The 10,158-nt window shown below is 66.7% G+C and overlaps 1 protein-coding gene across 3 annotated transcripts in view; it reads left to right on the top strand.

The window, feature by feature from the left end:
* Positions 1-856: 856 nt before the first annotated feature.
* The window catches only part of SLC6A9 (solute carrier family 6 (neurotransmitter transporter, glycine), member 9), a 15,275-nt gene continuing 5,973 nt past the window's right edge, over positions 857-10,158 (top strand). The window contains exons 1-2 of one of the 3 annotated variants that reach the window (XM_010582493.1): positions 857-868; positions 1,890-2,036. In XM_010582493.1, the coding sequence (XP_010580795.1) occupies positions 2,007-2,036 (30 nt within the window). In that variant the 5' untranslated portion in view covers positions 857-868; positions 1,890-2,006. Of the gene's footprint in view, positions 869-1,084; positions 1,592-1,889; positions 2,037-6,511; positions 6,599-10,158 lie in introns of those variants that run through there. The other 2 variants (XM_010582492.1, XM_010582491.1) reach the window with 2 other exon arrangements.

The following is a 10,158-nucleotide window of genomic DNA, read 5'->3' on the forward strand; positions in this document are numbered from 1 at the left end:
CCTCCGGGCGAGGTGGGGGGGGAGCGGGCAGGGCGGCGGCGGGCCGGCTCGGTGCCCGTTTCCCGTGGGTACCGGGGATCCCCGGCTGCGACGGGCCGCATGGATGCTGGCGGAGGAAATGGCCTCGCAGGTGGTAGCGGCTGCACCGGCGCCCCGGGCCGCCCGCCGGGTGGGAGGGGATGGGGGGGAAAAGCTCCATCCTGCGGCCGGGCATCCGTGGCCTTCCCCTGGGTGTCGTGGGCTGCCTCCCCCGCCGAGGTTTGACACCCCAGCCGGGAGCCCCCGTGGGTGCCCAGGTGTCCCCGCTTCCACAGTGCCACCCATCCTGTCTCTAGGTATGAGCCGCCCTGCCCTCCGAGCTGTCATGGGATCCCGCAGCTCCTCCGGGAGAGCTGCCCCGTAGCACCAATGTATTGCATCCCTATCCCTGCAGGGCTCTCCCAAGGGATGCTGCAGCCTTGGGCATCCCTGCATCTGTCCCGTTGCCGCCCAACACCTGGCTGGGCGCTCGCCTCCTTGCCAGGCTGGGAGCCAAAGCCAGCGGTGTCTACAGAGGCACGCAGCCTTATCGGCGCCTGGCAGACCCTGGGGGGAGTGGCTGGCCGTCCCTTTGGGTGCTTTCCCTTCCCGAGACACGGCATGAGTCCCCGGGCTGAATTCACGGCTGCAGAGCTGGCGGTTTTGGCCTGGCTGGCGATAGGTGTGCGGTGGGGAGGAGGTCCAGCTGCAGGCCCCGCACATCTCACCTCTGAGAGGTCCCCGTGCGGCACGAGTAGCGGGGCTTGTCTTCCTCCCCGCGCAGTGGCGACATCTCAGCTCCCCTTGGAAACGCAGCCGCTCCTGGGGAGGGCTTTGGCGGTGGGACTCGGTATCTGCTGGCAGCAGCCTGCCTGCGCTGGAGGGGCTGTGGCCGGGGCTGGGGGCTCGCCGCACATCCCCCGGGCTCCTGCCCTTTATCTCTGCCGCCCACGCTCCCTCCCCACGCCTTCAGGGCTTTGCGCCCCTCTGCTGATCGCTCCGTACCCATGGCGGCCTGGGGACAGGCCCTGGGGTGCTTGGCCGGTGGTGGTAGTTGGGGACCCTTGGTGGGGGTCGGGGTTCTTCCACAGCCGGCAAGGGCACCGAGCGCTCGTGTGGGATCTGCAAACACCGGTGCTGTCTCACGGACAAGTAAACTGGTCTGTTGCAAGAGTGGCTGAGAGGGCAGGCCCTGGTGCTCCCCTGGGGCCCCCAGCAGCCCCAGAATGGGGTAGGGGTAAGGGCAGGGGAGGCAGCTGCCTGCCCCCATGCCCTGTCCGGCAGCACCTGGTGCCTGGCAGAGCCTGGCGACTCAGCCCCCCTGCGCTGCACGTGCGTGCGATGCACCAGGGCAGAAGGCAATCGTTTCCCATCTGTGTCCTGTGCGGCAGCTGAGCCCTGTGCTGGCCCCGCTCAGCGCCCAGTCCCAGCGCTGCCGTGTGCGGCAGCCACTTCGGCTCCAGCTCTCACTGGGGGAGAGTTTGGGGGACCCCCGTTCCTGCCCGCGGCCCCCAACGCCCACCTGCCGGGAGGTCGGCAGCCAGCTGCCCACAAGGTCGCCTGTCCACACTGGGTAAATCTTTAACTGCTTCTTGGGAAACACCTGGGAGCTGCTGCTCCTGCGGGTGCCGGGGGTTTGGAGATGCTGGAGGGGCTGGGAGCCAGCAGGAAGAGAACCCGCCGCCAGCGCACCCGGCCCTGGGCCCTGCGTCCTCCACCAGCCCTGCTTCCATGTGCCCTGCGGGCAGGTGCGGGGGAGCAACCAGCCTGGCACAGCCCCTCGGTTCCTGGAGGGAGGGGGAGGCCTGGGGCGGGGATGTGCCCACCCCACCAGTCACATCTCCCTTGATGTCTCTCTCCCCCCTGCCCAGCTTGCTCTGACGGTGGATTGAAGCGCACCGGTGCTGGTGCAGCAGCCAGCGCGACGGAGAGTGGGCAGGCGAGGGACCCCACGGCGGGCAGCCGGCACAGCGCTCAAGCCTCCAGGGATGGCTGATAAGTGCAGCGAGGGGCTGCTGGTAAGTGCTGGGGTGCGGGGACCGGGCTGGCATGGGCCACTGCCTTGGGGACCCAGAGCAGCTGGTGCAGGGAGCAGGACACCGGGGCTCCTGAAAGGCTTGATGCCCCCCTGTGACCCCCAGCCGGGGTTGTGCCACCCTGGTGCTCCCCCAGCCCAGTGACCGTGGGGCAGATGCTGGCCACCACTCGCCCTGAGCCTGCTGCCTGTGAGGCTGCCTGGGTGCAATGTCTCACTGTGCCTGGAGATGCTATCGCTCATCTCAGGCGCTCTGCCTGGCCTTATCACCTGCCCCAGCTTTCTGGGCGGGTGGCAAAGGTGGGAAAGCCCTGGCCGGGAGGCTCTTCTGCCTGCTTTTGGCAAAGGGTGTGGGCATCCCTCTGTGCCGGGTGCTCTGAGAGGGGCATGGTGTGGGGCTGCTTCCCCTCTGCCTCCAGCCGGCAGGCTCTCCTGGACTGGGCTGGTAGGATGGTGTGTGGGCAGAGCCAGGTTTTTCCAGGCATCGGCATGGTGCCTGACCCTCCGTTCTTGCAAGCGGTGTGTTGCAGGATTCTGTGTGCTGCCCTGCACTCGCCTGCATCAGGGATGGCTTTGGTGCCCTGAGCGGATCTGGGATGTGCCTAGTGCGTGTCCTTGTTGGAGGGCCGTGATGGCCCCGTGCTTGTGGCAGCTCTGCCATGCAGCAAGGGATTTAGGAGCCCTGAGCTCAGGTTCCTGTGCCAGGCTGCTGTGCTGCACCCGGCAGGTGAGCCCAGGCTGGGCTTGGCTCTTCCCTTTTTCCCGATGGATGGGAACTGATTGCCGGGGCCGACATGATCACCAGGCCCTCCCCTTCCCAGGGGGCTTCCCGAAATAGCTGCACGCTCCAGCCAGAGGGCCGGGAGCCAGGACTTCCCTGGGAAGCCAAGAGCCAGGGGAGCGGCGTGCTCCAGGAGGTGCTTCCAGCGCGCCCGCGCGCGCACAGCTCCTCCGCCTGAGTGTCCCAGCGTGGCCCCACTGGCTGCGCCTGCAGCAGGGAGCCCAGCGCCCATCCTGCCTGCGACGGGCAGTGTGGAGAGGTCAGGGCAGCCGGCAGACAGATGTCTCCAGGAGAAGCCCTTGGCTGGGAACAGGGAGGTGCTGAGGATGTATCTGGGCTTGATCAGGAGTCTGTCATGAGGACATGCTCCTGCATGTTGTGGAGCGCTTGCCATGGCTCCATGCTGCTGCTGTGGTCTTGCCCTGGCTGGAGCAGCTGGCATCACACCAGGGCGAGGGCTGAGCCTGGCACCTACAGCAGGGAGCCAGGCATGGGAGCACCCACCTGCTCCCAGTTGATCTTTAACCCACTTCTCGGCAGTACCTGAGCAGCCCACCCCAGTGCCAGGGCATGCGGAGAGGTGGGGACGGGCAGGGGACTGCAGGGTCTGGCACATGCTGTGGCTTGCAGCTCTCTGCCTGGGGCTCCCCTGTTTGCAGGGTGCAAGGACACCCCTGTGCAGGGCACAGGAGGTGCTGGGAGGAGCTCGTGTGGGGGCTGTGGGGAGGAAGGCAGGTCCTTGTGAGAGCATCCCTGCTCCCGGAGCACCCCCACTGCTGGAGCATCCCTGCACCGTGAGACCCTCAGGAGGAGCCGCAGCAGGATGGACACTGGCTGCTGAGCTGCCCGGGTCACTGGGCAAGGGAGCTAATCCCCTTGGCCTGCCTCCAGGGCCCTGCCACTCACCTGGTAAAGCGTGGTCCCTGCCTGTCCTCTCATCCTTGCCTGCAGGTGCAGCTCCTGCCACCGCTGCCCCCAGCCCAGTCGGGCTCCTGCAGTGCAAACCCTGCCCACGGATGAGCGTGCAGCCCCTGGGGCTGGGCGGGTTTGCAGCGGTGCTCAGGGTGCCCGCTGTGTCCCCCCTGGGGAGGGACAGGGGTGATGAAGGCAGCAGCTGGGCAATGTGCAGCCATGCCTCAGTTTCCCCACCTGTGGGCTGGGGTCTGCACCTTCCCATTGGTCCATGTGTGATGAGGGTGCTGTGTCCTGCTTTTGCAGGCTCTGATTTTTATGGGTGCCCCTGGGAATCTCTGCATGCTCACTCCAAAACAGCAGGCAGGAGGACGGGCAGTGCCCCTCTACTGCTCCCAAACCCCACAGATGCCCTGACAGCGGGTGCCCGATGGAGTGCAGGGCAGCTCCAGGGGCTAGAGCAGTCCCTGTGTGGCTGGGCAGGGGGGGTCCCCGTGGGGCCGCAGGGAAATAGGGAGGGTCTGACAGCCTCTCCCTCCACTGCCTTTAAGGACATTTTGTTTTGTCCTCCTCAGGGCGCTTTGTCTGGCCTCCAGTAATGCCAGCGGCTCCTGACTCTCAGGGCTGCCTTGCTGGCACGGCCGGGCAGCCTTCGGCTGCAGGGTGCCTGGCTCAGGTAGGCTCCTGCCATCACCCCAGCCCACCCTGGGCAGACACTGGGGCGCGGCTCCCACCATGGTGCTGGGGGTTAAGGGGTGGGGGGGGCCCTGCCTGTCCCAGACACCCCCAGCAACGCGGTGCCACTGGCCAGCAGCCGCAGGCAGGGGGGCCAGTGGAGCTGCGGAAGTGGCTCTTGGCTGCGGGAGCCCTTCCCGGAATACCAAGGGGCAGTGATGGGGGGGTTGGCGGGGGATTTTTCTGCCTGAACGCCCCAGGAGAATCATGTCTGCCCCGGGAGAATGGGGCCAGAGAAAGGCAGCCCCGGCAGGAAGCACCTAGCTAGGGGATGGTGGCACTGGGGCAGGTCCCTGGGCATCATCCCTGCCCCAGGCACCCTGCAGCCCTGCTTGGGGACAGGGTGACGGGGGCTGGAAGACCCATTGCCATCCCCAATGCGCCCATTGCCCCTGCCTCTCTAGTTCAGCCCCAGCACCGCCAGCCAGCCAGGGCGGGGACCGGGGTGCCAGGGGAGGTGAGGGTCCCACTGCGGGCCCTTCGTTTCCAGCGTGTCCCCGTGGGGCTGGCAGTCCCCTCTGCCTGCCAGATGGGCTGCCAGGGGAGCAGCACTGTGCTCCCACGGGCTGGCACAGGGCCTGGCATCCCTGGGATGGGACGGTGGGTCCCGCTGTGCTATGCTCAGGCTGCTGCGGGGGGCACAGGGGCAGCGTACCTGGGGCAAGACATCTGGTGGTGGCACGCAGGTGGCCTGGGTGAAGTGGTGTAGCCAAACTGGGGCACGGAGGGGTGCTCGTGTGGGCACCTTGCGGGGTGTTCAGGCACAGGAGATGCCTGGCTGCATGTGGGGCAGGACTGGAGGTTGAGCTGGCAGGGCTGGGCTGCGGTCACTGGAGCTGGCACAGCATAGGGTGGCTCTGGGCTTGCATGCGTCCCAGGGGGGCACGGTTGGGTGCTGCCATCCCATGGATGGGGCATGTCCCAAGCTATTGGGTGGCCGTTGCAGGAGGTGACAGGGACAGGCACTGGGTGCTGGCACGTGGGGGGCCGAGCGCCCACCCTGCACACGTGTGCCGTTCATGTGCGTGGCCGCCGCTGCCCGGACCCCAGATGGTCGCCCGAAAGCGCCGGCCCGTCCCCCCGCCCTCCGTGCACCGTCACGCCTCACTGGCGCCTTGGCTGCGCTCCCCAGCCGGGGCGCAGGGCTGGGAGCAGCTGGGGCACCCTGAGCCTGGCTGGGGGGCACCCCGTACCCATCCTCCCGTGGGACACAGCACCCACCGCGGTCCCACCCCACGCTGGCAAGGGGGCAAGCAGGGAGGCTGCGGGGTGCCCGGGTGGCAGGGGGGTCATGGCACAGCCCTCCTGCCAGCCAGATGGTCCCCCGCGGGGCAGTGACCTTGCGAGGGTTGCCATGGAGACCCCGTGATGTCGCCAGCGGTATGACGTCAGAGTGAAGTAGAGGCACTAGGCTGGGGATGTGCCAGCAGGCAGGCTTGTCCCTGTGCCCCCATCCCCAGTGGGGCCATGCCCGGTCCCCGCAGCCCTGGAGTGCTCGGGGTTGGGGTCCGGCACGCGAGGCCGGGTGGCATAGGGGCAGGAACGCGCGTGTGGGGCTGGGGGTGCTGAGGTGTGGGAAGGGGGGGGGTCCGAGGGGATGTGGCCTTCTGCCACGCTCCAAACGCCGGTCCCGGCCCCAGCCAGACAGGCAGCGGTGCCCGCGGGGAGGGCAGCGCTGCCCGCTGGAGCGTGCGGGGCTGCGAGCAGCTGGATCCCGCTAATGAGGCCTCATTAAGCAGGACAGGGCTCAGCCTGCTGTGCAGCCTGCCCTGCCTGCACCTGCCGGGGAGGGCACCTGGCTCGTGGGGGCATGGCTTGTAGTGGGGGGAAACTGAGGCACGGGGGTCCCTGTGGTGTGGGACAGGCAGGGATGGTGCTGGGGTGGGCGGCGTGGTGGGGCACCGGTGCTGCGGCGGGGCGGGCGGTGAGGGGCCGAGCCCAGCCAGGAGGCGAGTGGGGAGCAGTGCCAAGAGCTGGAGGCAGCGAGCGGGGGGAGGCGGGCGGCTGCTGTGCCGGAGCCCGAGGTGCCAATGAAGCTGGGGACTCGCCGAGCTGGCCAGTCTGGCCCCCTGGATGGCAGCTGTGGGCAGCTGGGCCGCCCCTGGCCCCCTCAGCAGGTCAGTGGAGAGGTGAGAGCAGGGTCTGGGGGGGGAAAGCAGGGGGCCAGGCTGGATGGCAGCCATGCCAGCGACATCCCCCCACCACCATGGCTCTCCAAGCCCCTCTGTGCTGGCTCTGGGGCAATGGCTCTGCAGGACTGAGGCACAGCTGCAGCTTTGTGCCGTGGGATGCTGGAGAGGCACCCCAAAGCCCCAGAGCCAGGGACATGGGGTGGTCTGGGGGAGGGAGGGCACAGCATGGCACCAAGCCCCTCCATGGCCTCAGCTGTGCTGGGAGCAAGAAGAGATTGCCTGACAGTTGTGTGCTCATTAACTCTGGAACCTACTGACTGCAAGAGACTTTGCCTTGCTCAGTGCTGCAGGGGCAGAGTCTAGAGAAGAACCTCCCCCCTCCCCCATTTCGTGGGCATCAGTGAGCAATGTCAAAGCTTGCCCTGGCCCTCCATGGCACCCCAAGGTTGGGCTGGTGCTGCTGTGGGTGGCTGGCAGAGCAGGCTCAAGGCTGTCAGTGGGGCTGGGCAGTCTCCCTGCATCGGGGGTGGTCAGGACTGTGTAGCACTTCTGGAGGGTCCTGGGATTTGGACATCCTCCTCAGAACTGCATCACCCTGGCCCTGGGAGTGCCCCCTTGCCCGTGCCCATCCTGGCACTCACGGCTGATGCTGCCACCATTCAGGCCATGCCAGATGCCTGTGCTCCCACACCATGCCCACTGGGGCAGGGGTAAACATGGGGCTGGGCACTGCAGAGAGAGGGGAGGGATGGCTAGGATGTGCCTGTGGGGCTGGCAGAGCGAGGACAGGCCCGCTGGCAGGGCACGGCAGCCTGTGGTGCAGGACTGGCACTTGTGGGTTCATTACCCCATGTGCCAGGGACAAGGAGTGCAGGGGCTGATTATAGGAGCACCCCCACCACCACTACAGCACCCAGGATCTGTGAACAGCCAGTGAGGGCACCCAGGACACCCCTCTCCACGTCGCCCTATCTGTAGGGACCCCTCTCCAAGTCACTCCATCCCTGGGGACCCCTGCCCCAGGCATCCTGCACCCCACTTCCTTGCCCTGGAAGAGCTGCTCTTTTGGCAAACAATGTAATTAGCATATATTTATATCTTCCAGCAGCCCCTGCCTTGCTCAGCCATGATTTCAACATCATCACCATGGCGAAGAGCAATGACATCAGGCTGATGACATCAGGGGTTGACTGGTGCCCTCCATTGGCATTGCGGGAGCTGCCCTGGCACCCCGTTAGGAGGCTGGGGAAAGAATTGGGGGTCCCTCACTAGTTCAGGGAGGGCTGGATGAGGCTGATGCCCCATGGAGTGCTTCTGCTGGGCTGAAATACCCCTGTGGGGGCGGTCTGAGTGGGGGGAAAAGAGGGAGGGACCATGCTGGTGATGCCTCCTGTGGGGACATCGCCTCCCAGCATCAATCCTGCCACTGCCACGAGCTTCCCAACCATAAATCAGGGCCCCTTCGGGAAGTGGGGGGCATCCGGGCACCCCAGCCAAGCTGTCATTGTGCGAGGCAATGCTGCTTAGCATGAGAAAGGCTCCGGTGCCAGGCGGCGTGATGGATGATGCCCACTTTGCTGGGCTGGGGAAGCTTTGGCCATGTGGAGGGGGGGTCCCTGGGGAAGGGGGAGGAAGGTGGGGGATGTTTGGGGTGCCCGGGAACATCCTTCCTCCCCCCCGATGTTTTCACCTAAGCCAGGCATCTTTTGGAGCTGCACAGGAGCACATGCATGGAAAATTTGGGTTCTGGTAGGAGGACCCCCTCTGTCCCCGCTAGAGGCTGCATCCTTGCCAGGGGGGCAGCTCCCCCTTTGTAGCCCGGCTCTGTCCCATCTCCACAGCGGGGAGGGGGGATGTCTCATCTTCCCGGACGCCTGGGTTCTCTGTGTCCCCCCCTCTTTCACTATGCGGGGTTGGGAGGGCAGTTAATGAGTGTAAAGGACGGGGCAACCTTCCCAGATTTGGGGAGAGGGGGGGGTGGTAGCAAGCTGATGGGTAAGCATGCAAGTGTTTGCGCATGTGTGTGTGCTTGTGCACGCATGGACACACATGTGGCTGCCCCCTTATTGGGGACAAGCGCGCCAAAGCCCCGCACTGCAGGAAACGGTGGGGGGTGTGCAGCAGAGGCCTGGTGCCCTCATTGCACTGGTGCCAGGCAGCTCAAAGCTGGGGTCCCCCACTGGGCATGGGGGTGAAGCCATGCCGGGGTCACCTGAGCGGAGGGGTGGCTTTCCGGCTTTGGGACAGGGCTGAGGTCCCCTTTGGGCACTGGGGCTCCAGGCTGAGCCAGGACCATGCGGCGTGCCCCCCCCAGGACCCTTTGCCAGGGAGGCTGGAGCGTTGTTCCCCCTCCTGCTGGCCATGCTGCTCATTAGGAGCCTTGTTAGTGCAAGCAGCTTAATCAGAGGCTTCCCGATCCGATCAGCATGCTCGAGCAGGCAGTGTGCCCTAGCGTGGGGACAGTGCCAGTGTCCTGTCCCTCCACCCCAGGGACCCCTTGGCCCTGCTCCCGCTCAGCACCCCACAATAAGAGCCTCCCCCGGGCTGCTCTGAGCTCATTTCTGATGGAGCCTTTGCCCATGGGGTCTGGCGTAGGCACCCCGGTGCCCTGGCAAGGCACGGCCAGCATATCTCCCCTATAGCCCTGCCCAAAGTGCCCGCCGATCGCCCCTCTCCCCAAGCCCTGCACCCCGGCAGCCCCCCCGCAGCCCCCGGCGCGTGCAGGCCCCGCTTGCAGCAGATGGCTTTGTTTGGCAGCGCGGTGCCGGAGTCACCGGGCATCACGTCCCGGCTGTGCCGGCCCTAATCGAATGATACGGTTAGGTGCACCGCGCCTGCTGCCCGCGCCCCGCCGGCATGAGCAGATCCAAAGCGACGGCTCCCATTTGTGGCCCGCTCGCTGCCGGCGTCAGCCATCGTGGGGGGCACATGGGGGGGAGGAGGTGCAGCGGGGGGAGCAGTGTGAGCGGGCACGGGCACAGGGGTGTCTGTGGTGCGGAGATTGGCACCGTGGAGTTCCGGCTTGCTCCTAGGGCTGCTGGCACCCCACGCTGCTCCCGTAGGGTCATGGGTGCTGTGGGGCCATAGACCAACCGGCACCCTCATGCTATGTGCCCATCGCCTGGCCTCAGGTGGGGAATGGAGGGCTTGGGGCACCTGCAGCACCCCAAAATGCCATCTGTCCTCAGCCCGACCTGCCAGAGCTCAGCAGCATCCGGGCAGGACATTAGTGTGCCCCTGGGGCCATGCTGGGACCGAGCCATGGGGTGATGGGTGCCATCTCCGCCGGGGATGATGGGTGCTCATCCCTGTTGTTGTTGTTGTCCCCGGTGTGAGCTCGCATTGTGTGACAGCCTCCACAAAGCGCCCTTTCTTGCTCCCGTCTGCCCCCCCCGCCAGGTCCCCTGCGGTGAGGGACGGCTGGGTGCTGGGGCTGTCCCCACTGAGGGGACCCACCTGCACGGGACCCCCGCCGTGCCGCCCCCGAGTTCGGCGCCCTTGCTGGGCGCTGAGCCGGAGGCAGGACCCCGGCTGTGGCGGGGGGC

Source organism: Haliaeetus leucocephalus, unplaced genomic scaffold, assembly GCF_000737465.1.
Source record: "Haliaeetus leucocephalus isolate CR32 unplaced genomic scaffold, Haliaeetus_leucocephalus-4.0 Scaffold848, whole genome shotgun sequence".
Taxonomy (NCBI): domain Eukaryota; kingdom Metazoa; phylum Chordata; class Aves; order Accipitriformes; family Accipitridae; genus Haliaeetus; species Haliaeetus leucocephalus.